Source organism: Mobula birostris, chromosome 1 (genome assembly GCF_030028105.1).
Source record: "Mobula birostris isolate sMobBir1 chromosome 1, sMobBir1.hap1, whole genome shotgun sequence".
In the NCBI taxonomy this organism is placed as follows: domain Eukaryota; kingdom Metazoa; phylum Chordata; class Chondrichthyes; order Myliobatiformes; family Myliobatidae; genus Mobula; species Mobula birostris.
The window spans coordinates 86,812,111-86,838,078 of NC_092370.1; the positions used below are offsets into that span (position 1 = coordinate 86,812,111).

The following is a 25,968-nucleotide window of genomic DNA, read 5'->3' on the forward strand; positions in this document are numbered from 1 at the left end:
ATACATGAGATAGTGAAAATAAACTTTTGATAATTATCCTTAATATCAGGGTACTAGAGCTGTAATGTGTGATGTATCAACAACTGATGAAATATAACATATAGTGTATAAATGTACAGCAGTTTATTATGTATCTGTGTGTGCATAATTTATATATATATATATATATATATATATATATATATATACACACACACACAGTGTATGATATTTTATAAATGGTTAGTGCATGAGTTTGTTATAAAACACACATTCAAAGGAAGAGCTGAAACACTTAACAAATAGTAATTAACTTGCATCATGTGGTGTGATGTGGTGAAGTATACTTCTGCTGACACAATGATCTTTTTAGCTTTGGGTTGCAAGCGATCCCTTGTGTTTGGTAAGCACAGACTGACTCATGCATATATTCTTGGCTGTTGTAGCTAGAGGCCAGGGCCGTGCATTTGTTGTTGGAGATGCTCTGTTACTTTGTGCTGCTCAAGAGGATTTTCCGTCTGAATAGAAAATGCCGGAAACACAGAACAGGTCCGGTGGCATCAGTGGGGAAAGAAACAGAATTAATGTTTCAGATTTTGAAGATCTTTAATTTGATCAGTTTCACATGATATTTTGTTATGTTTCTGTTACAGCCTCCTGCACAAAGGAATTTCCACTAATGCCATCCTTTATTGTGCTGCGGAAGGCAGTCTTACAGAGATCCTTAATGTTGTGCTGGTATTTGAAAGGGCAGGAAAATCATTGTTTATTGTAATTTATTGTAAAATGCACAATACATGTATGTACAGGTGTAATAAATCACAGGAACTTAGTATCATATAAACAGCACTTCCAAAAAACATAAATTAACCATTAATTATCCACAATAAAGCTTTTATTTTAAGTGCCTTTTTAATGTGAAGGGGATGTCATTGGCAAAACTGTCATTTGCGTAGCATAGTGATTAGCGTGACACTATTACAGCTCGGGACATCGGAGTTCACAGCTCAGTTCCAGCGCACTCTGTAAGGATGTTGGTACATGCATTCTTCCTCTGCACGTGTGGGTTTCCTCCGGGTGCTTCAGTTTCCTTCCATAATCCAAAGACGTACCAGCTAGTAGGCTAATTTGTTAAATTGTCCTGTGATTGGGCTAGGATTAAATTAGCATTGTTGGTCTATGCAGCTCGTTGGGCTGGAAGGGCCCGTTCCACGCTGAATGTCTAAATAAACTCCCCTCTGAAGTTGGTTGTATCTCAGATCATTTTGGAGGACAGTTGAGAATTATTCACATTGATGATATTTCAGTCAGACCAGGTAAGACAGCCAGTTTCTTGTCCTGAAAGGCATTTGTGAATCAGATGGGTTTTCCACCAATCCAGTACTTTCACAGTCACAATTCCCAAGGGGAGCTTTTCATCCCAGATTAATTATTTGAATTTAGATTCACTGCTGTAGGATTTGTACACCTGGTTCTGTGTCATTGCCCAGACGTCTGGATAACTTAACCACTTTGCTGCCGCACTCAAGACATCCTGCAGGAACGTTAATTACCTCGTGAGCAGATCAGCTTTGTATCATAAGGATTATGAAACACTGGGGTTGATATAGTTGGGGGTGGAGACGATGGATAAACTGGCGGGGGAGATAAAAAGGTTGTGTTGATGTTTTTGTGGGACACTTCTTCGTTGGAACATTCTGTGTGATTTTAATGGTGAATTCATTGCAAACTGCTGCCGTGCAGTTACTGTTGACTCACAGGGGTGTCTAGGCAGGAGAGGATGTACACCAACATAGCGCTGGCTGAGCAGAGGCTGAAACTTGACCCTTCATTGTCTCCTTCTATGACTTGTTATCTGCACTACCACACGTTAATTCAACCTAGAGCCTCTCTGTAATATTGAACAAGGATTACTTCTGATATTAAGTTAGTTAGCTCTTGCTTTGTACACGTTATCAACAGTGTGCACCTCACAGCTGCAGCCTGATAAATTTAGACTCTGATTGCAAACAGGAGTTAATCAAGATGCCAGCTCATGGCAAGACAAGCTTTTCTCTTCCCTTAATGAAATTTCACATTCAGTGCTTGTGTAAGCATTTTTATCTTAGTGCATTTAGATTGAAATTAATTATATTGGTGGGAGAGCATGTGCACACACATATATACACACAAGCCTGATTAGATGAACGAAGAATAATTAGAAGCCTCATAAAAGAGCTGTCTGCTAGAATGGGCCCATTTATTTCTATCTGTGCCTCTCTGTCTCCATGTCTGAATAAATGAATCATCGAGTTATACCACTCAGAAACAGACTTCTCAGCCTTCTGCTGCCATTCGGCACCAATCTTTATTAATCCCTTTTACTGTACCTTGCCTGTAGCCTTTTGGGCATTGGTGAGTTCAGTGCTGTCCTAGATACTTCAGGTGTCTGCCTCTACCATCTCCTCAGTTAATGCATTCCAGATTTCAGCAACACTGAGGTTGGACAAAAATCCTTCCCTTTCTCTCCTCATACAAGAGTTGGGACATCACATAACAGCTGTACAAGACGTTGGTGAGACAGTACTTGGAGTATTGAGTGCTCTTCTTTTTGCTTAGATATCAAACAGTTGTCATTAACTGGAAAAGATGCAGAAAAGGTTCAGAAGGATGTTACCGAGATTAGGGGCTTCAGCTATTAGAAGATGCTGGATAGGCTGTGCTTTCTGTCTCTCAAGTGTAGGAGACTTAGGGATGATCTTATAATGGCTTATAAAATCATAAGGGATATAGATGAGGCATATGGACACAATCTTTATCCCGAGGTAGAATCATCTAAGACTCAGGGCGTACGATAGGTTTATGGTGACAGGGGAAAGATTTAAAGGGGACCTGAGAGTCAACTTTTTCCTCACAGAGGGTGGTGGGTGTATGTGAGGAGATGCCAGAGAAGATGGTGGAGGGGATAAAATGACTTGGATAGAAAAGGTTTAGATGGATGTGGTCCAAATGCAAGCAAATGGTATTGGCTCAGACCGTCACCTTGGTCGGTATAGATAAGTTAGGCCAGAAGGCTTGTTTCTGTGCTGGATAATTCTATGACTGTGAATGTCTTCCTTGTGATCTTAAACCTAAGCCCTCTGGTTATCGATACTTAAGCTATGGAGAAAGTATTACCATTGTTCACCTCATCTATGCCCCTCATAATTTTGAACCTCTTGGTCTTCTCCACTCCAAGGAATCTCCTCATACCTGAGACACTCTGCCCCAGGCAAGCTTCTGGTACACCTCCTCTACACCCTCTCCAGAATAATTATGTACATTGTGGCGACCAAGAATACGGACAAGATTCCGAATGTGGCCTCAACATTGTTCTAAAGCAATAACATAACTTCCCTGGTCTTGTGTTGTGTGCCCTGGTAAATGAAGACTTCCAGGTGCATTCCCTACTTCTCTATCTATCTATGCCGCCTCCTTCAAAGGTTTGGTTAATCCAATTTACACAAAATTATGTAAGAGCATCTCTTATGTGCGTTGAATAAATGGTGTGGAAATGGGTCTTGTTTCCCTGCCTTTGAAATTTTAATGAATGGAACCAAACTTCATAATTCAACTACAATGTGTACTTGTGATAAATTGCCCAGCTGGTATAATTCCTTACACAAACCCATGACGTCTGTCACGGAGAAGGCTAACGGCAGCAGACATAGGGGAACACTAGCAGCTGCTGGTCCCCATCCAACAACACATACAAAATACAGGAACAGCTCAGTGCCAGGCAACACCTATGAAGGGGAAATAAACAGCCAAAGTTACAGGCTGAGACCCTACGTTACTCCTGATGAAGAATCTCGGCCCGAAGCATTGACTATTTATTCCCTTCCATGGATGTTGCCTGTCCTGCTGAGCTCCTGCAGCATAGTTGTTCAAGATTTCCAGCATCTGCAGAATCTCGTGTCTAATGTCCGCACCAGTTTATGTGTCATCTTGAATTGGGAATGTATCACTGCTGAAGCGCTCTCCCCACGCACTTTTTTAGGAGCATCTTTACTCAGTAATTCCTGAAGGAGACTCACCTCCACCTTCTTGAGGGCAATTAGGGCTGGACCAATAACACCCACATTCTGGAAACCGAATAAAAACAAAATAATTACAGCTGAGAGAGAGCTCATAACACTGGTATTTAATATCCTCCTTACATTGAATGTAGTCTCAGCCCATTATCATTGTGTCACAGTGGAGCAGTGCTGGAGCAGTTGCATTCAGGGATTGTGAATGGCCAGATTTGGAGGAATGATATTCAATGGAAGGTTCTATCCTGAGGCATCTCCTCAAGCTATCCCGATGCATCACAGCCCAGTATAGCAATGGCTCTGTTCAAGACTGCAAGAAATTGCGGACAGCATGGCCCAGTGTCTCATGAAAACCAATCCCCTTCCACAGACTCTATCTATACTTCCCGCTGCTTCTGGAGAAGCAGCCGGTGTAATCAACCCTTCTCACTCTGCACGTTCGTTCTTCTCTCCCCATCCATCAAGTGGAAGGCACAAGAGCTTGAAAGCACGTACCACCAGGCTCAATGACAGCATCTGACTCACTTTTACCTGTCTCGTGTCTGCATTTCTTGTATAATGAAGATGAACTCATGCCCTCATTCTGCCCATTTGCATCTTATTTGTCTAGTTGCGTTGCATTTTCTCTGTAACTGTAACAATATATTCTGCATTCTCTTATTCCTTTTTCCTTTGTACTATATATGCAATGATCTTTATGGATGGCATGCAAAATGTGAGCTTTCCAATGTCTCAGAACATGTGTCTGTAATTAACCAGTTACAATGCCCATGTTTCTCTCTCTCTGTCCCTCATGTTCTCTAAAACCTTCTGCTTAATAGAAAGAACCTTGTTAAAGAGAGGTGAAGACTTTGCTCTGGAGAGAGTAAAATCGAGGTGGCTTGTCAAAGCCTACCTTCTCTTGATACTGGCACTGCAGAGCTGTGCTTTCCTTCACATTTATTCCTTCCTTATGATGTTGCGCCTCTGCAAAGTCACCGTTTCCTGCACGTTGCTCGTTGCCCTGTGGTTTACTGCCCCGAGACTGAACCTTGAACTGGGACAGACCCTCTGGTGAAGGATCTCCCTGAGTATGGAGTTCCAGGATTTAGACCTAGTGATGATGGAGGGTCAGTGATGTATTTTTAACTCAGCATTGAGGAGGGGGGACCTGCAGTTAGTGTTCCCATGGCTCTGACACTTTTGACCTCGTGATGATCCGGACATGGTATGAACTGTATCTGACACATTCAGTAGCCAATGGTGGAGGGAGTGATTTGGGTTTGTTATTGTCACATGTACCGGGATACAGTGGAAGGCTTTTGTTTGCTCTCCATCCATACAGATCATCCCACGCAAAAGTACGTCGAGATAGTGCAAAAAGAGAAAAAAAAATTGAATGCAGAATGTAGTGTTAGTTACAGACAAAATGCAGAGCAGATAAATAAAGTAGAATGGTCATAAAAGAGGTAAGTTGCGCAAGAGTCAACGAGGTAGAGTCTGTGCTTGAGCCTGATGGTACAGATTCTCAAGCTTTTGTATTGCGTGCTTGATGGGAAGGGTGAGGAGAGAATAACTGGAGTGGGAGGAATCCTAGGAATCCTGGGAAGTGTAGGCAGTGTCAATGGAGAGGAGGCTGCTTTTCATAACAGACTGGGTTGTGCTCACAACTCTGCAATTTCTTGCAGCCTTGGGCAAAGAAGTTGCAATATAATACTGTTATGCATCTGGATAGGATGCCTTCCCTCTGCAAATTGAGTATATAATCAAAACTAACACATACGTAAATCATCGCTGGCATACCATTACTGAGTTTGACACCTATCTGAATGGAATGTTACACCTACCTCGTCAGCTGCACGCAGGATATTATCTGGTCAGTATTTGTGCCTTAACAGATAACTGTAATAATAGATTAGTAGCAGTTTAGTAGTTGGTCACATGTGCTAAGATACAGTGAAAAGCTTGTCTTGCAATATCATTTATACAGATCAATTATTTACTCAGTGCATTGAGCTAGAATAAGTTAAGACAATAACAATGCAGAATAAAGTGTAAAAGCTACAGAGAAAGTGCAGTGCAGGTAAATGAGAAAGTGCAAGATCACAACGAAGGTAGATTGAGGCCAAGAGTCCATGTTATCATACGAGAGTACCGATCAGGCTGCTGCTTTGACCTGGAATTTCAGGGGCATTATTGGAGCAGTACCCTTGGGGTAAGTGGGGAAATGTCAACACGCTCCTGCGCGCCTTGAAAATAGTGGGAAGGCTTCATGTTGTCCGGAAGTGAGTCACACGCTGCAGGGTACCCGGCCTCTGACATAGTCTGGCAGATTATGTTTAACCTGCTGAACATTTCCAACATCCCTTTCCCTGTAATATTTACTTTATAAATTGCTTTGTGATGAGGATTAACACGGCTTCCAGCACTGACAGGTTTGACAATCCTAAACCGTTGTTAAAAGAACTAACCTGCTGCTCTGTAGCACCCCCACATGTCCATCTGTGGTACACAAAGAAAAGCTGAGACTGGTTTCTGCAGGCAGGCAGAACTGGGAGCAAGTCCTACTTTTGTAGCCCATACTCTGCCAGGAAGTCCATGTACCATAGGAAGCATCCTCTCCCGGTGCATGGCATCTGGGTGTGGCAACTGCTCTGCTCGAGACCACGAGAAGTTAGAACACAGCCCAGTCCATCATACAAACCAACCTCCCCTGCACTGACTCCATCTCCACTTCCAGCTGCCTCAGGAAAACAGACATAATCAAAGACCCCTCCCACGCTGGGCATTTTCTTTTCTCCCCTCCCCTACAACAAAGAAGACATGACAGCCTAAGAGCATAAGGCACCAGACTCAAGGACAGCTTCTGCTCTACTGTACTACTCTCAAACAGACCACTCAGACACTAGAGGTGAACTCTTGGTCTCTCCATCTCCCTCGTTGTGGCCTTGGCACTTTATTTGTCCACCTGCTCTGCACTTCCTCTGTAATTACAACACGGCATTCTGCATTCTGTCTGCCTTCTATTCATCATCATCATCATGATGTGAAATGTTGTATGACATGGGCGACCAGGGTCTATGACCATGTTGGCAAATTCTACAGAAGTGGTTTACCATTTCCACCTGGGCAGTGTCTTTATAAGACAGGTGACCCCAGCCATTATTAGTATTCTCAAGAGATTGTCTGCCTGGCCTGAATGGTAGCATAGCCAGGTCAAGTGATGTGCACCAGATGCTCATGTGATTCGGGGTGGAGGAGTGTAAGCAGGTGCTACACCTTGCCCAAGGGTGACCTGCAGGCTGGAGGAGGGAAAGAACACTCTACCTTTGGTAGAGATGTATCTCCACCCCACCACCTATTCCTTATATTACCTCAGTGTAATTGTTTATGGTATGATCTGCCTGGCTGGTACACAAAACAAAAGCTTTTCATTGTATTACAGTACACGTAACAACAATAAGACAAATCCAGTACTAATGACCATCCATCCTTCTGCGACGTGAAATAGGGCAAAAGAGATGCTGACTCCCTGAACCCCTCAGGGTTCTTCTGGATGAGGGGAGATTTGATGGAGGAATTCAAAATTATGGGGGCATAGATAGGGTAAATGCAAGCAGGCTGTTTTTCCAGTGATGTTGGATGAGACTAGAACAAGAGGTCTTGGATTGAAAGGGTAACCTGTTTAAGGGGAGCTTCACTCAGGGAGTGGTGAGAGCTGCCAACAGAAGTGGTGGATGTGGGTTTGATTTCAACATTTAAGAGAAATGATTTGGATTGGTATGGAGGGCTATGGTCCAGTGCAAGTTGATGGCTCTAGGCAGATTAATATTTCAGCATGGACTAGATGGCTGAATGGCTGGTGTCTATGTTGCAGTGCTCTATAATTCTGTGACTCTATTGCATGTATGATCACTATGAAAGAGCAAGAAGCAGAGGAAGATCTTGAGGGGGTTGTATTCCTTCCGGTGAGCCCAGTTAAATTACCTCATTGAGTTCTGCCTTTAGGGAGCTAAAACAAACTGATTAAACCCGTGGAATAATCAGGGTCTAGATCCCGGTGCCTGAGGAAGCGGGAGTCCTCAATTTAAGGAATATTGGTCGCAAGAGATTGCTGATGCTAGAATCTGGTACAGCACACACCATCCATATGAAGGGGTTTGACTCAAAACATTGACTATCCTTTTCCCTCCACAGATGCTGTCTGACCCGCTGAGTTCTGACAGCATCTTGTTGAAGGGTATCAGTGATTGCCTGCTGTGGTGTAACCTGCAGGACGTGGGAGGGTATTCTGGCCCCATACAGGCACTATGGATCCAGTAGCTTCCTCCAGTGTCACAGAATTCCACAAGAAGCAGAGAGGTTGTGGGCAGGAATTCTGGAAATCATGACCTTGGAGGCTGAAGGCGCAGGTGCCAATGGCGTTAAAGAAGAGGCAGTGTTGTTGAAGTGAACATAACTTGCAGGTTATACGACTGGAAGGGAGTTCAGAGAGAGGGGGGAGCAGGAGCTGGGATGGATTTGAAAGCAGTGTGAAAAATAAAGTTATTGCTTATCTGGATGGCAGTGCTGGTCCACAAAGGAAAGGCGAGGAGTGATGTGAGTACGGACTCACAAGCAAAGTGGATAATCATGTTTGTCAGAAATTTAAAATGCTTGCAGAATGGGAATATTCTGGTTGAAGTTAGACTCGATACTGAGACTTCATGTGGCAGGGCTGAGCATTGTATAAAGTTGTTTGTTCAGTGGGATTGAATGTAGAGTAAAGACTGTGATCATTCGATGGAGTACTTTAAAAAAAGAGTAGCCTTTAAGTCTTGCTTCATAAAGCCTAGTTTGTTCAGGCTGACTGGGAAATGGAGAGAGTTCCTGGAAACGCTGAGATAGTTTGTTTACTCATCATCTGTCCTGGCAGCAATACACGAAAACCACTCTGTTTCCATTTTTTGCATGATGACCCAATTTTACCTGCAGCTTCCATGTATTTTCCTTCTGCACCTCTCTATACTGTTTCAGTTTACTCCCATATATACCAAGCTGCCCCATTGCTAATGAGAGAGACAACATGTCAGTTCATTGCATTAAAGCAACATATCAGATACTTGATATGACAGAAGTGGGACAAACTGATGCTGGCTTTTACTTTGAAACCTCCATGTTTTTACTGTATCAGCTATGCCAAGCTACTAAAATAAATTGTTAACAGAATTGCTAGGGTTTGCAAACAATTTAAATGATTCCTGCCGAGTTGTATCAAATTCGAAATTTTATTGGATAAATAGTATCCCAAATTTTCTGCGGAAATGGTAGTGTTTCGGATGATCATGTAGAAGTTCAGGACTTGTGCATGGGATAATAGATTCTGAACTTGCACAGAGCGGACTGCTGTTGTTCTTCAGCATTGGACTTGCTATGGAGTAGCTGAGTGAAACCATCCATGGATTTTCCCGCACATCCACTGGGAAATCTGCCTTTGGAACCTGCACCACGTTAGGCTTCTGTTGAAACAGCAAGAATGGGCAAGAACGACTGAAACAGAGAAGTGTGTAGATTATCTTGCTTCATTGTATTAAGTGTATTTAATATTTTCCTTTATTTTCCACCATTTTAAATACAAAATACGAATTTTCTGTTCATATTTTGAGGGATTGATATATTAGAGTCCTTCCGATTGGTGGACAAATCATCATCACCAACAGGTTCAGAACATACTCTATATATTGGTTCTCTGTTCTGACATGTACTTGGATGGCTTTAGGCATGTTTAGGTGAAACTCATTCTGAAAAGCCTAACTTAAAATGTACTGTAAGAGAATTTAGTGATGTTTGGAGCAGAAACAATTCCCTATTGCTGAACTTCCTGGAGATGAATCTGTGCAGACAACAGGTCCTCACTGATGGGTGGATAATCAGGCAGTGTGCTTTGATATTGGTGTGGGTTTATTATTGTCACGTGGACTGCTTATACAGTGAACAGCTTTTATTTTGCATAACATGCCATACATAATTACATCTAGGTTGTAAAAAAAATAGAATATAATATTGAAATTTCAGGGAAATGCATTACAGGTAGTTCTTATGGTCTTGGAAATGAGGCTTAAAAGAATAGAGCAATGATAATGAATATAATGATTGGGTCTGCTGAAGCCATCTCCCAATGAATTGCCATTCTAGTGCTATCATGGACCTGCCTACCCTGCCAATTATTTCCTCCTCCTGATAGATACTTGAGGAATGGTGAACATCACCTTGTATAACAAACCAGTCTAGTGACATTGCATAGACCACATTGTTATATTTATATCATGTTCCTCAGCTTCAGGAGTTGACTGACCCACACAAGCATTTCTTTGCTTTTTTTCTGAGAAAGAAGGCTCTATCCTTCATATAAGATGCTCCCATCCAGCCATGACATCTTACTGCAGCTACCATTGCAGCAAAAAGTTCTGTATCACCAGGTTCGAGAGCAGCTTCTTCCCTTCAAACTTTTGGTTCTAGAACCAATCTGCACAACCTTAATTACTCCCTCAGTATAGCAGCACGATGAGCACTTTGCACTACAGTGGACTTTCTTTGTTCTATTTTCTGTATGATTCATGTTTAATTATTTTTCTCGTGAGTGCTGCTTATAGACAATAGACAACAGGTGCAGGAGTAGGTCATTCAGCCCTTTGAGCCAGCACCATCATTCATTGTGATCATGGCTGATCAACCACAATCAGTACCCTTTCCCTGCCTTTTCCCCATATCCCTTCACTCCACTATCTTTAAGAGCTCTATCTAACTCTTTTTTGAAAGAATATAATGATGATGCTATATGCTGCTTATCTGATGCGATGTACCCATGATGCTGCTACACATAGGTTTTTCATTGCACCTGTGCATATATAAACTTGACTTTGACTTCTTGACTGAGTGATGGGCATAACAAAACCTCAGCTTTGTGTTATCCAGAGAGGACCAGAGTTAGGAACTGCTCAGAGGAATGCTTGTGTAGGCCAGTCAATGACAGAAGTAGAAAATGCAGCCCAATGATGTAGGTTCCTAGTCAGGAGACATGAAGGGTGACTGACTAATGTGTCCTTTTGTTTTTCTCTTTGTCAGTTGTGTGCTGCTCATCTCACAACCCCATCCGAGGCCCCGAACCATTACCCGGCTGTGTGCCGAGCCCTCTTCGCGGAGTCCATGGAGTTACAAACCTTCTTGGCCAAGATAAAAAGTGCTAAAGAGGTAAGAGCTTACCAAGAGGCATTGACAACTGACGGGGAGGAGTGAAGGATGATTTTTATAAGGAGATATGTTCAGGAACACTTGACATTCTTTGTACATCCCCACAGTTCCATGTGCTTGTGTTTGCTCCCCATGCTAAATGAATTATATCAGAATATTTTTCCAAGTGCAAGACCAGCGTAAAAGATGACAGAGGCCAGGATCCAAGGCAATAGACAAAATGCTGGAGGAACACAGCAGGTCGAGCAGCAAATGTAGAGGGAAATGGACAGGTGATGCTTCAGGTCAAGACCCTTCATCTGGATTTTGATTTCCAGATGCAGATTTTTGTTTCTTGTGCAAGAATAGTATATTTGTACATCCCACACCTTCACTTGCCTGAAGGTTGTGTGTTGAAGTCTGACATTCAGATACTGGAGTACAACAGAATTCTGAGCTGATACTCTGGTGCAGAACTGAGAGACTGTGATAATGTCCAAGGTCTTGCATTTTATTGGAAATTTTAATTAGTGCCAAAGAGTCTCGTAACACGGAAACCGGCCCTGCAGCCCACCAAGTCTGTGCTGAGCATCAAATACCCATTTACACTATCCCTATTTTATTTTCCCTTCATTCTCATTTGCTCCCCCCTCTACCTATTAGGGGAAATTTGACAGTGGGGAAATTAACCTGCTAACCCCCATGTTTTTGGGATATAGAAAAAATCTTGAGGATCAGATGAAATCCATGTGGTCACATGTGGAAGGTTCAAACTCAACTCAGATAGCACAGGACGTCAGGGTGGAACCCAGATCACTGGAGATTGCAGGTAATAGAATTTTGGGATGTGGATTGTGTTACAGTGAGGACTATATTAGAAAGTTGTTCAGAGCAATAGAGGAGAACAGGACCTGGAAATTATATTGGACCATCCCATGCCCATGATCCATTTCCACATGCCATCCATTTTTTGTTTCCACCTGCTGCCTCAGGTAGATCCCTTGGCAAAATTTCAACAAAGGAAACATTACACCTGGTGACCTGGCTGAAGGTTATCTGTCAATTACTGCCAATCCATGATGCCTCCTCAACCAGATCAGCTTGAAGAAGTCTCTGAACAACTACCACCAACATACCACCTGTGGAACCAGAGGAGCCAACACATTTGACCACTGTTAAACCATCATCAAAAATGCTTATTGTGCCATCCCACACCTGCGCTTTGGAAAGTCCAAATGCCTAGCTATACTTCTCCTGGCATACAGGCAGAGACTGAAGACCGCAGCATCAGTGGTGAAGACCATGAAGGTAGGATCAAGGGAGGTAGAGTGCTTAGCGGACTGCTTTGAAAGGATGGACTGGAGAACACTGAGGAATCCATCTTTGAATCTGAATGAATATCCCACAGTTGTCACTGACTTCACCAAGACCTGTGTGGATGAATGTGTACCTTCAAGAGCATACTGGACATACCCAAACTAAAAGCCTTGGATGAACCAGGAGTTTTGTAGTCTGCTGAGAGTTAGATCTGTAGCATTCAATACTGGTGATCCAGAACTATACAAGATGTCCAGGTACAACCTACAGAATGCTATTTTAAGAGCGAAAGAGCAATTCCATTTGAAGTTGGAGGCGGAATTGGATGCACATCAGTTCAGGTGGGGTTTGCGGACCATTACTTCCTAAAAGGGAAAACCTAATGTCATGAATGGCTGTGATGCTTCTCTCCCAGATGAGCTCAATGTCTTGAAAAGGAGAATAAAATTACACCTGTGTGAATTCCAGCAGCAACTCATGACCCTGTGATTTCTCGATCAGAGGATGATGTCAAAACATTTTTTGAGAGAGTGAACCCTTGCAAGGTGTCAGGACATGATGGTATATCTGGTAGGGCACTGAAAACCCATGCCAGCTATCTGGTGGGACTGTTCAAGGACATCTTCAATCTCTCACTGCTGCAGCAATTGGACGTTCCCACCTGCTTCAAAAAGGTGACAATCGAACCAAGAAGAGCAGGGTGAGCAACCTCAACAACTATCGCCCAGCTTCACTCACATCTACTATGATGAAGAGCGTGAAGAGTTTGGTCATGGCCAGAATCAACTCCTGCCTAAGCAGGGACCTGACCCGCATCAATTTGTCTATCACAGCAATAATTCTATGACAGATGTAACTTCACTGGCTCTCCACTCAGCCTTGGATCATCCGGACAATAGCAATACCTACATCAGGCTGCTGTTTGTTGAATACAGCTCAGCGTTCAATGCCGTCATACCTTCAGTACTAATCAACAAGCTCCAAAACCTGGACCTCTGTGCCTCCTTCTACAACTGGATCCTTGACTTCCTCATTGGAGACTACAGTCAGTGCGGATTGGAAATATCCTCTCCTCCTTGCTGACAATCAATAATGGTGCAACTCTAGGATGTGTGCTTAGACCACTGCTCTTCTCTCTCTACACCTACAACTGTGTGGCAAGGCACAGCTCAAATGCCATCTATAAATTTGCTGATGACACAGCTATTGTTGCAGAATTTTAGATGGTAACAGGGAAGCATACAGGAGTGAGATAGATCAGCTAGTTGAGTGGTGTCACAACAACAACCTTGCACACAGTGTCAGTATGATCAAGGAATTGATTATGGACTTCAGGAAGGGAAAGTTGGGGGAACACACACCAGTCCTCGTCCAGGGATCAGCAGTGGAAATGGTGAGCAGTTTTAGGTTCCTGGCTGTCAACTTCTCTGAAGATCCATCCTGGGCCTGACACAATTGCAAAAGAAGGCACAACAACAGCTATACTTCATTAGGAGTTTGAGGCGGCTTGGTATAACACCAAAGGCTCTCGCAAATTTCTACAGATGTACCATGGAGAGCATTCTAATAGTTCCATTGCTGTTTAGTATGGAGGGGCAACCACACTGAATCAGAAAAGGCTACAGAAAGTAGGAAACTCAGCCAGCTCCATCATGAGCAACACACATCGAAGTTGCTGGTGAACACAGCAGGCCAGGCAGCATCTCTAGGAAGAGGTACAGTCGATGCTGCCTGGCCTCCTGCGTTCACCAGCAACTTTGATGTGCGTTGCTTGAATTTCCAGCATCTGCAGAATTCCTCGTGTTTGTCCATCATGAGCATTTGCCTTCCTAGCATCAAGGACATCTTCAAAAGGTGATGCCTCAAAAAGGTGCTATCTATCGTTAAGGATCCCATTACTCTTCTCATTAATACCATCAAATAGTAGAATTCATGGTTCCTTTCCAAAGCATAGAACATAGAACCAACCATACAGCACAGTATAGGGTCTTTAGCCTATGATTTTCTGCTGACTTTTCAACTTTACAATCCCTCCTACATAGCCCACAGCCTTCCATTTTTCTTTCATCCACGTGCCTATCCAAGAATACCTTAAATGACCCTAATGTATTAACGTCTACCACCACTCCCAGCAGTGCACTCCAGGCATTTACCACTCTGGTATAAAAACACTACCTCAGATAGTTAAAGCAGTTAACAAAACAGTCCAACAGTTCCTGTCTTTGATGGAAAGCAGACATATTATACTAGTAGGACTAGTTATGGCTGAACCCAAATAACTCAGCAAAGGCTTGTGAAAAGAAGGACTGATGATATAATATTCTTCACTAATTGGTGTTATAGATAACTTGCCAAGCTCTGCTACAGCTAGCAGGTTTGCCGAGGTTTAGTAGGTGGTGTATTCTGTGGTGCATCTTAGTAAGGAATCTGGCAGACAAGTTGGTTGTTGAGCTACTTGTTCTATTACACCTACATGGAGTTTTCTTACACAAGAAATAAGTTAATGTGATGTGGGTCGTACTAATTTCACATCATCCTAGGTTACCTACAACTTGAATCCCACCCTCAGATAACCTCCTTCTCCCCCCACCCTTTCTTTTCCCTCATGATTTACCCAGTCCCTTTGACACCTCTTGATAAAAGACAAACTTGCGTGGGTAAAATGAATGCATATTTATTTACAGTAAATGGCTTTTACTCTACGTGAGCGCATGTGCCCAGCTCATAGCTTCTGCTCGACCTGAGCACCTGCAACCCAGCTCACCAACGTCACTTTCTGTTCCGGGTGAACCACCCGCATTGTACACTGGGAACTGAAGTTCTTTATTATGTACACACATCATAACACAACCTCCACCCCCACCCTCCTATCACACTGTTTCTTTCTTTATTCTAATTGTTCCACGCATTCCTCCCTCTGTATCCCATTCCTCTACTGCTCCCTATTGCCTACCCACCTCCTTATTTGATTCCATACTCCACCTTCTGTTCCTATTAAATTTCATCATCTTCAGCTCTATGTTGCCTCTACCTCCCACCTCCTTGAGCTGCTTACCTGGATCGACCTGTCACTTGCCAGCTTTTGTTCCATCCCTTCCTCTCACCTCATTATCTTGCTATTTCCCTTCATCTTTCAGTCCAGACTAAAGGGCTCAAACAAAACCTCGATTGTCCATTTCCTTCCATAGATGCTGCCTGACCTACTGAGTTCCTCCAGCAGTTTGGTTTTATTGCTCCAGATTTTAGCACCAGCCATCTCTTGTGTCCACATTCTATCTTGGCCCTAGTTATTTCTGGTTTATTTCTACAATTTCGACTCTTCCAACCTCTGATATATATGAAGTTGGTTCATTTGTGTTGGTCTGTAGACCTAGCGTAAATGGGTGCTTAATTGTTGGAATGGGGACTTCCGGTAGAGCTCATGGAGTGAAGTCGTGTTCTTGACTCGCTCCATTACCTCTGAGTTTTTCTTCTTATGATCAGCTATATTTTAATTAACCATTAAGGCATCGACTTTTACAATATTTTGAAATAAATTGGGCTCTTTGATAATCGGATGCGTTTAAGGTCTGCTATGTCTAAGAATGGAAAAAACGGGAAGGACGGCAAACCTCCGGTTAGTCCGAAAGGTACCGATTTTCCTCCGACTGAACCACCGCTGACTTTGAAAGCTATATCGGAGCTAATTCAAAGGGAAATTTCAACCTCTGTTACGGAGCTGATTCGTGCGGAAATTTCAATTAATTTCCAGAAAATTGCCGATTCAATCGATAAGATACAAACATCTATTACGGAACATCAGTCAGCTATATCTGATCTTCAAAAATCCGCGCAACAAAGTAAGCTTAAGATGGAGAAAATCAAAGAAACAATTAATGTGATGAAGAAGAAACTTGACTTTCTGACCTTTAAAAACTCTGACTTAGAATCCAGAATGCGACGGCAGAACCTTCGAATGATTGGTGTGCGTGAAGCTGTTGAATCTGATAACCCTATGAAGTATTTTTCTCAACTTTTAAAAGATGCATTTCCTACTGTATTTCCTGACCAACCACCGTTATTGGATCGTGTTCACAGAGTTCCATCATACTCGTCTAAGTCAGATAAACCTCAACATGTCATCTTACGCTTTCATTACTTTCAGGACAAGGAGAAACTGCTTCGTTTCGTTCGATCTAAAGGTTACATTGATTTTTTGGATCTTAAGTTCCGACTCGTGGAGGATTTCAGTAAACCAATTCGGGATCAACGGGTTCGTTACAGATCTGTGATGTCGGAACTCTACGAGATGGATTTAAAACCAGCGTTGCTTTACCCTGCACGTCTAAGGATTCGTACGTTGGATGGAGCCCTCCATTTTTTTGAATCTCCATCGGATGCCCAGAGTTATCTGGATCAATTTTCACCTTCAACATCTTAATCGTAATTTTTAACTATCTCCGTTTGATTGGAGGTTGTGAATTTGTCAGTTTTAATTTTTTTTTGCCTTATATGGGCAGAAAAGTTTATTTTTGATTAATTAATATGGTTGCTAAACTTTCTTTCTATCTGCGTCATTCCTTTCTTTTTCCCAGGGGATTCTGGGTGGTTATTCCCTCACCGTCATTCTACGTGTTTCCTTTGAGGCCTTAAATTTTGTAGTTTTTAAATTTACTTCTTTTTGTAGGTTTTCATCACTAGTTTATGTTAATAATCTCATTTCTTTTTTTGTTTACTCATAGGGTCTGGGGTTTGTTGCGTTTTTTTTATATTTTCTGGCTTTTTCTCTGTTATATTAAGTGTTTTAATTGATTTACCTTTTTTTATTCTTTTACTGTTTTATAACTAGCTGATCTTTTTTATATTTACACTTTTTTTAGGGAGCGTATACCAGAAGTCATGGGGGTAGTTTTAGTGCTTGCTTGCTTTCTGGCTGGTCTGTGTTAGATTTAGCCTTGGGGTCATGGGGTGGGGGGTGGTGGGAGGGGCTTCACGTTTTAGTTTCTTTCTTCTTGGGCTATGTACATTATTGAAGTATTGGTTGCGTTCTTCTTCCCGGTATCTCTTATTTGTTCTGTTCCCTTTCCGGGTTCATGGGTCGAGCCTATCGTCAATCCTTCTTGTTGCGGGTTGACTTTAGGGTTTATGGAGTCTATTATTAATTTTGTCTCCTGGAATACTAATGGTCTTAATCATCCAATTAAAAGGAAAAAAGCTTTTAAAGTGTTCCGGAGACTTAAAGCACAAATTTTATTTTTACAAGAGACCCATGTGCGAAGGGGGGACAGACTACGTTTTTTTAAATTCTGGAAGGGCCAACAGTTTCATTCGAACTCCAACGCTAAGATTCGAGGCGTCTATTTTTATAGACTCCTCAGTTACTTTTATACAACATGATATTATTTCTGATCCGAATGGTAGATTTCTACTGGTTAGTGGTCTACTATTTAATAAAAAGGTAGTTTTGGTTAATGTTTATGCTCCTAATATGGACTGTCCAGAATTTTATACATCATTATTCAATCAGTTCCCGAATTTGAATGAGTTTTCATTGAACTGGGGCGGAGATCTTAATACCTGTTTATCTCCAGCTTTGGACTGTTCGGCTCCTCTACGGACCTTACCTAATAAATCTGCAACTTTGATTAATTCATTCCTCTCTGATTCTGGGTCGACGGACATTTGGCGTTTTCTGCATCCTCAGGAAAAAGATTTTTCTTTTTTTTCACATGTTCACCATTCCTATTCAAGAATTGATTATTTCTTTATTGACTCTCGTCTTATTTCTTCAGTGATTAAATGTGATTATGACTCTATAACCATTTCGGATCATGCTCCACTTAAGCTTTCTATTAAAATTCAGGCCAATACACAAAATAATAGACAATGGTGTTTTAATTTGCTGTTGCTTCAGGACCCGGACTTTGTTAACTTTATGAATGAACAGATTGATCTTTTTTTTTACAATTAACTATGCAGAGGATATTTCTGTGAACATTCTTTGGGATACTTTTAAAGCTTATATTCGTGGTCAGATTATCTCGTATTCTGCTGCTTTGAGGAAGAAGCTGAAGCAGGAGGAGTTGGTAATTGTGGACAAGATTAAGGAAATTGATAAGAAATATGTTACAGCTCCCTCTGAGGAGTTATATAAACAAAGAACTGAACTTCAAATGGAACACAGTTTATTACTTTCGTCCTTGATTGTAAACCAATTAAAGAAAACAAGAAGTGAATTTTATGTACACAGTGACAAAATTGGCAAACTGCTGGCTAATCAATTGAAGTCTAATTATGCTAAATCTCAAATTAATCAGATTTATAACCAAAATGACCGACTGATACTTGATCATGCGGGGATTAATCAAACCTTCTGTGATTTTTATTCTTCCTTATATCAATCAGAGTCTCCTCGAGACTCTAAATATATGAATGATTTTTTAGATAACGTAGACTTCCCTGAGATTTCACAGGATATGTCTTCTATGTTAGATACTCCCATTACCACTGATGAGATTAAGAATGTTATTTCCTCTATGAATTTGGGGAAAGCTCCTGGCCCTGATGGGTTTACCGTAGAATTTTATAAATGTTTTGCACCTTCATTAATCCCTTGGTTCTGTAGGGTTTTTGAGGCTTCATTAAAACTTGGTAAACTTCCCGAATCTTTCAATAGAGCGTCAATCTCTCTAATATTAAAGAAGGATAAAGATCCTGCTCAATGTGCATCTTATAGACCAATATCTTTATTAAATGTTGATTCTAAAGTTTTTTCTAAGTTATTAGCAAACAGATTAGAAAAAGTACTTCCTTTTATTATTTTGGAAGACCAAACGGGTTTTATTAAAGGTCGTTACTCTTTTTATAACATTCGCACACTGTTAAATATTGTTTATACCCCCTCACAAAATGTTCCTGAGTGTGTTATCTCTTTAGATGCTGAGAAAGCTTTTGATAGAGTAGAATGGCCTTACTTATTTAAGGTGCTTGAAATGTTTAATTTTAGCTCGAAATTTATATCCTGGATCAAACTGTTATATCATTCTCCTGTGGTCTCGGTCCGTACCAACTCTCTAAGCTCACCTTTTTTCCCTCTCTTTCGAGGTACTCGACAAGGTTGTCCTCTTAGTCCTTTATTATTTGATATTGCATTAGAACCTCTTGCAATTGCCATTCGAGAATCTCCAAATATTACTGGGGTAACTCGGGGTTTAAAGTCCCGTAAAATATCACTCTATGCTGATGACTTACTTTTATATATTTCTAATCCTCAAAAATCCATCCCTGCTGTTTTAGAGCTATTAGCACAATTTAGTCTCTTTTCAGGTTATAAATTAAATCTTAGTAAGAGTGAACTTTTCCCGATTAATAAACAACTTCCCTTATATCATAACTTTCCATTTAAATTGATTAATAATTATTTTTCATATCTTGGGATTAAAATTACTTGTAAATACAAAGATTTATTTAAGATTAACTTTTTACCCTTAATTGACCATATTATTCAACTTTCATCTTAATGGTTTCCTTTATATTTAACTTTGATTGGTCGTATTAATGCAGTTAAAATGTTTTTTTTGCCAAAATTTTTATATATATTTCAGGCATTACCAATCTTTGTTCCAAAATCTTTTTTTGATAAAGTTGACTCCAAAATTTCTTCATTTATTTGGCAGAATAAAAACCCGAGACTGGGTAAAATACATTTACAGAAAGCTAAGAGAGATGGAGGTTTAGCATTACCTAACTTTAGATTCTATTATTGGGCAATTAATATTCGACATATGAAAGTTTGGTTACTTGACCAGGATATACTATCCATTCCTAAATGGGTAGCATTGGAATTACAATCTGTTCAGGGCTATACACTTGGCTCTATTTTAGGTTCCTCTCTTCCTTTTGATTGAAACGCCCCAAACAGGTATCTAACCCGATAGTTAAATATACCTTATGTATTTGGTTTCAATTCAGAAAATTTTTTGATCTTAACCAATTTGGGCTAGCGATTCCTATCTTAGGTAACATATCTTTTCCTCCCTCTTTTACGGATCGTGCTTTTCAAATTTGGAAGACTAAGGGTATTTCACGGTTTTTGGATTTATTTTTAGATGGTTCCCTTATGTCTTTTGAACAATTATCTAATAAATATCATTTATCAAGAATACATTTTTTTAGATATCTACAAGTTAGAAATTTCCTAAGTACTATACTTTCTTCTTTTCCAATGCTTCCTCCTACATACATTTTAGATACTATAATTAACCTTAATCCATGTCAGAAAGGTGCATCGGCTATGAGTTATAATATTATTATGAAACTTAGGGAAGCTCCATTTGATAAGATTAGGGTAGATTGGGAACAGGAATTGGGGTCTATCATTTCCGTGGATGACTGGGGGCAAATTTTACAATTAGTCAATACTTCCTCTATCTGTGCTAAACATTCCCTAATTCAATTTAAAGTTGTTCATAGACCACATATGTCCAAAGATAAATTAGCTCACTTTTATCCTCATATTAATCCTTTTTGTGATAGATGTCCGGGGCAGATAGCCTCTTTATCTCATATGTTTTGGTCTTGTCCTACTCTGGAAACTTTTTGGAGAGACATTTTTAATATTATCTCCAAGGTATTGAATATAGATATCTCTCCTCACCCTATTACTGCTATCTTCGGACTACCTAAAATTTCCAGTAACCTTTCTCCTTCAGCCCGTAGAATGATTGCATTTCTTACTTTAATGGCGAAAAGATGTATCTTACAACATTGGAAAGAGCTTAATGCTCCAACCACCTTTTTTTGGTTTTCTCAGACGATATTATGCTTGAATTTGGAGAAAATTAGAAGCAATCTTTATGATTCCTCACTTAAATTTGAACAGACCTGGAGATCTTTTATTCAATATTTTCATTTAATGTAATTTTTTTTCTCCTCTTTTTTTGCTCCATGTTTATATACCCTTCTTGTTTTTTTTACTGTTTTTAATGGAGGTCAGGATTGAGGACGTGATTTTAAGTTTTTTAACTCTGTTTGGTTCCAAGTTAGCCCATTGCTTTGCTTTGCTTTTAGTTAGTTGCACGGTGGGTTTTTTTGGGTTTTTTTTTCCTTTATTGATATATATATTATATATATATATATATATATAAAAATTAGTATACTATTATGTTACCTTAGTATGTTATGTTTAAATTACATTGTATCATTTTTTTTTGTATTAATGCTTCCTGTAATTTTATTATATTCTAACAGTGTATTAGTGCCTATATGGCTTACCTTTTTGTATACTTATTCAATAAAAAGATTTAAAAAAGAATTTTTGGAATGGAGATGGTGGCCCCAGGGGCCTTTTTCTGTGCTGTGTGACTGTGAGGATCATACTCACTGCCTTTTAGAATTCTTCAGTTAAAATTAATACTTTATTAAGTATTCCCAAAATAGATCCTGTTGTTTCTCTGAGTAATTATCAGCTTCTGAAGAAACATTATAATTTAAATCTACCCTGGTATTAAAATCAGGCATTGTTACATTTACAGTGATAAAAACTACAAAGAAACGCTTGTATTTTTATATAGTACTCTTCACATCTCTTTTAGAGCACTCCAGAGCATGTTGTGCAATGAACCAGAATTGATTAGAGACCTGAAGGTAAAAATACCCTTAGGGGCAAGTGATCACAATATGATCGAATTCATCCTGAAATTTGAGAAGGAGAAGCTAAAGTCAGATGAATCAGTATTACAGTGGAATAAGGGAAATTACAGAGGCATGAGAGACTAATTGATTGGGAAAGAACACAAGCAGGGATGGCGGCTGAGTAGCTGGAATCTCTGGAAGCAATTTGGAAGGCACAGGAGGAAGAAGTATTTTAAAGGAAAGATGACACAACTGTGGTTAACAAGAGAAGTAAAAGCCAACATAAAAGCCAAAGAGAGGGCATATAATAGAACAAAAATTAGTGGGAAGTTAGAGGATCGGAAAGCTTTTAAAAACCAACAGAAGGCAACTTAAAAAAGTCATTAAGAAGGTAAAGATGGAATATAAAAGTAAGCTGACCAATAATATTAAAGCGGATACCAGAAGTTTCTTCAGTTACATAAGGTGTAAAAGAGAGGCAAGAGTGGATATCGGGCCGCTGGAAAGCAATGCTAGAGAGGTAGTAATGGGGGACAACGAAATGGCATATGAACTGAATCAGCTTTTTGCATCAGTCTTCACAGTGAAAGACACTAGCAGTATGGTGGAAGTTCTAAGTGTCAGGGGTCATGAAGTGAGTGACTAGAGTTACCATAACTAGAGAGAAGGTTCTTGGGAAACTGAAAGGTCTGAAGGTAGATAAGTCACCTGGACCAGTTGGTGTACACCCAGGGTTCTGAAAGAGGTGGCTGAAGAGATCGTGAAGGAATGAATAATGATCTTCCAATACTCACTAGATTCTGGAATAGTTCCAGAAGATTGGAAAATTGTAAATGTCACTCTACTTTTCAAGAAGGGAGAGAGGCAGAAGAAAGGAAACTATAGGTCATTTAGTCTGACCTCAGTGGTTGGAAAGACGAGTTGATTATTAAGGATGTGCTCTCAGGATACTTGGAGGCACATGATAAAATAGGCCGTAGTTAACATGGTTTCCTCAAGGGAGAATCTGTCCTTACAAATTTGTTGGAATTCTTTGAAGAATTAACAAGCAGGATAGACAAAGGAGAATCAGTTGTGTTGTGTACTTGGATTTTCAGAAGGCCTTTGACAACTGCCACACCTGAGAATACTTAACAACCTATGAGCCCATGGGATTACAGGAAAGATTCTAGCATGGATAAAGCAGTGGCTGATTGGTAGGAGGCAAAGAGTGGGAATAAAGAAAACCTTTTCAGGCTGGCTGCCGGTAATTAGTGGTATTCCACAGGGGTCTGTGTTAGGACGGATTCTTTTTACGTTGTATGTCAATGGTTTGGATGATGGAATTATGGCTTTGTTGCAAAATTTGCAGGCGATATGAAGATAGGTGGAGGGACAGGTAGTTTTGAGGATGTAGAGAGGCTACAGAAGGACTTAGATTAGGAAACTGGGCAAAAAAATGGCAGATGGAATACAGTGTTGGGAAGTGTACGGTCATGCTCTTTGGTAGAAGAAATAAAAGGATTGACCATTTTCTGAATGGAGAGAAAATACAAAAACTGAGGTGCAAAGGGACTTGGGAGTCCTTATGCAGGGTTCTCCAAAGGTTAATTTGCAGGTCAAGTCTGTGGTGAGGAAAGCAAATGCAGTATTAGCATTCATTTCAAGAGGACTGGAATATAAAAGCAAGGATGTATTGGTGAGGCCTCACTTGGAGTATTGTGAGCAGTTTTCAATAAGTTTCAATTGGTACATTTAATGTCAGAGAAATATATACGATATACATCCTGAAATTCTTTTTCTTTGCAAACATCAATGAAAACAGAGATGCAGCAAAGCAACGACCCCACCCCACCAGCAAAAAAGCATCAGCACCCCCCACCGAGCACGCGAGCTTGCAGCAAAGTATCAATAAGGACACAGACATGCGGTACCCCAAATACTACTCGTTCACCTGGTATTTGACATACAACAGTCTCTCTCTCTCGCTCCCTCTCGCGCTGTTGCTCTCTAGTAAGGGAAAAAGAGGTGTCCCCGTTTCACAATGAGAGAGGAGACATAACAAACAACTTGCTGATTTACGGTGTTAAAAGTCTGTTGCGCTGCTTTTTCTGAGCTCTGTGCCCAAAGAACTCGGGTCCCCGGGCACACAGCCAGCAGCAAGCTCACAGCTTTCGATCTCCTGTGTACTCCCACAACATATCAGGCGGCAGCACCGGCCTCGAATCAGCCCACCTCCAGAGCCACGAAAATCTGGCACCCTGAAGGCACCCTAGTCTTCCAGGCCGCGTCCTTGGCATATCGAAAAGCGGCCGGTCGTGAGGCCCTGAGAGCGGGTGCCATTTCCACAAAATCCGAAGTAAGTGTATAACTCCAGCTCATGGTTTGAAAGGGAAATAAAAGAGATATCAAAGATAGAAATAAAGCTGTTTTCGAAGAAGCAAGCAAAGGAGTTGCCATTAGGCGCCATCATCCTCCTGAGCTCCACCTTTTTGGCCCCTTATCTTAGAAAGGATGTGCTGAAATGGCAGATGGTTCAAAGGAGGTTCACAAAAGTGGTTGCAGGATTGAACAGGTTGTCATATGAAAAGCAGTTGATGACTGTAGGCCTGTATTCGTGAGAATTCAGAAGATAGATTAGATTATATTTATGGAAATCTATGGAAGTGTTCAGGGCAAAACTGACAAAATGAATTATCTGAAAATACCAGAAACACTCATCAGGCAGGTCTGTAGAGAGGGAAAAGGAATCAATATTACAAGTCAATAACTCTTCATCAAAACTGGAAAGTAAGGAAACAAGAATGTTTTCAGTTGGGCAAAGGGGAAGAGTGGTGAGAACAGAGGGAATGTCTGCAATAGTGCTGATCAAAGTTGTTTTTCTCTTCCCTCAGCTTTAAATATTTGACAAGGTCCATTCCCTCTGTTAGTCTTATCTAACTCTTCTTCTCATGTCATGTCCCCATCCAACACCTGCTCTTTTACCTCTTTCACTCCCATCATGAAGGATCTAACACTCCTCTTCCTATCTACTGTACTCTGCCATCAGATATCTGAACAGTCTTTGAGCCCACGAACACTACCTCACTATTCTCTTTTTTGGACTGTTGACTTTTGTAATTGATAGATTTTTATGTTTTTTCACTTTATTGTTGCTGCAAATACATCAAATTTCACGTCATACATCAATGATAGTAATTCTGATTCTGTACTGCATTTGGTGGCCATGTGCTGTCTTCTCTGTGTTGGGGGTAACTAAACACAGACTGGTTGACTATTTTGTCTGTTCAGTCCATGGAGAGGTTCTGAGGCTCTGGCTGCCTGTAACTTTAATTCTTTATCTTGCTCCTACTCTGCTGTCCTGCTCTGGCTTTGTCTTCCTATGTATTGCAATGAATCCTTTTTTATAAACTGGACAATGGTCCCTCATCCTTCATCTGGGCATGTTGCAATCCTTGCAAATCAATGCTGTACTAAATTCAGCAATTTTCGGGTAATCAGTCTTTAAATATATCAGTTTCAGTTTGTTCTTTTGCTTTCCTTCTCTTCCATCTCTTAAAGCTGGTTTTTAAAACATTTGATACCTTACCAACTTTGGTCTGTACCCCAACCGTCAGCATTCGGTCTGCTCTCCCCACATCTCCCGTCTGTCCACCATGTCTCCTGCCTTTTCCAGTTCTGATAAATAGACATGGCCTTGAAATGTTGACTATGGTTCCGTCTCTATGGATTTGTCCAACCCGTTGAGCATCTTCAGCATTCTTTTATTTAACTTTAATATAGATTTGCAATTTTCTTTTGCTCCAAAGAGAATTCTGTGATCGATTTTGTCCCCTTTATG

General features: G+C 40.7%; 1 protein-coding gene across 6 annotated transcripts in view; it reads left to right on the top strand.

Moving 5' to 3' along the window:
* Window positions 1-25,968, top strand: part of LOC140197938 (protein spire homolog 1-like) — a 213,682-nt gene that overhangs the window by 102,694 nt on the left and 85,020 nt on the right. For all 6 annotated transcript variants that reach the window (XR_011886069.1, XM_072258572.1, XM_072258583.1 and 3 more), the window contains exon 4: window positions 11,115-11,240. Coding sequence is in view for 5 of the 6 variants with exons in the window: in XM_072258572.1 (XP_072114673.1) it covers window positions 11,115-11,240 (126 nt within the window). In the remaining variant the exon portion in view is untranslated. The remainder of the gene's footprint in view (window positions 1-11,114; window positions 11,241-25,968) is intronic.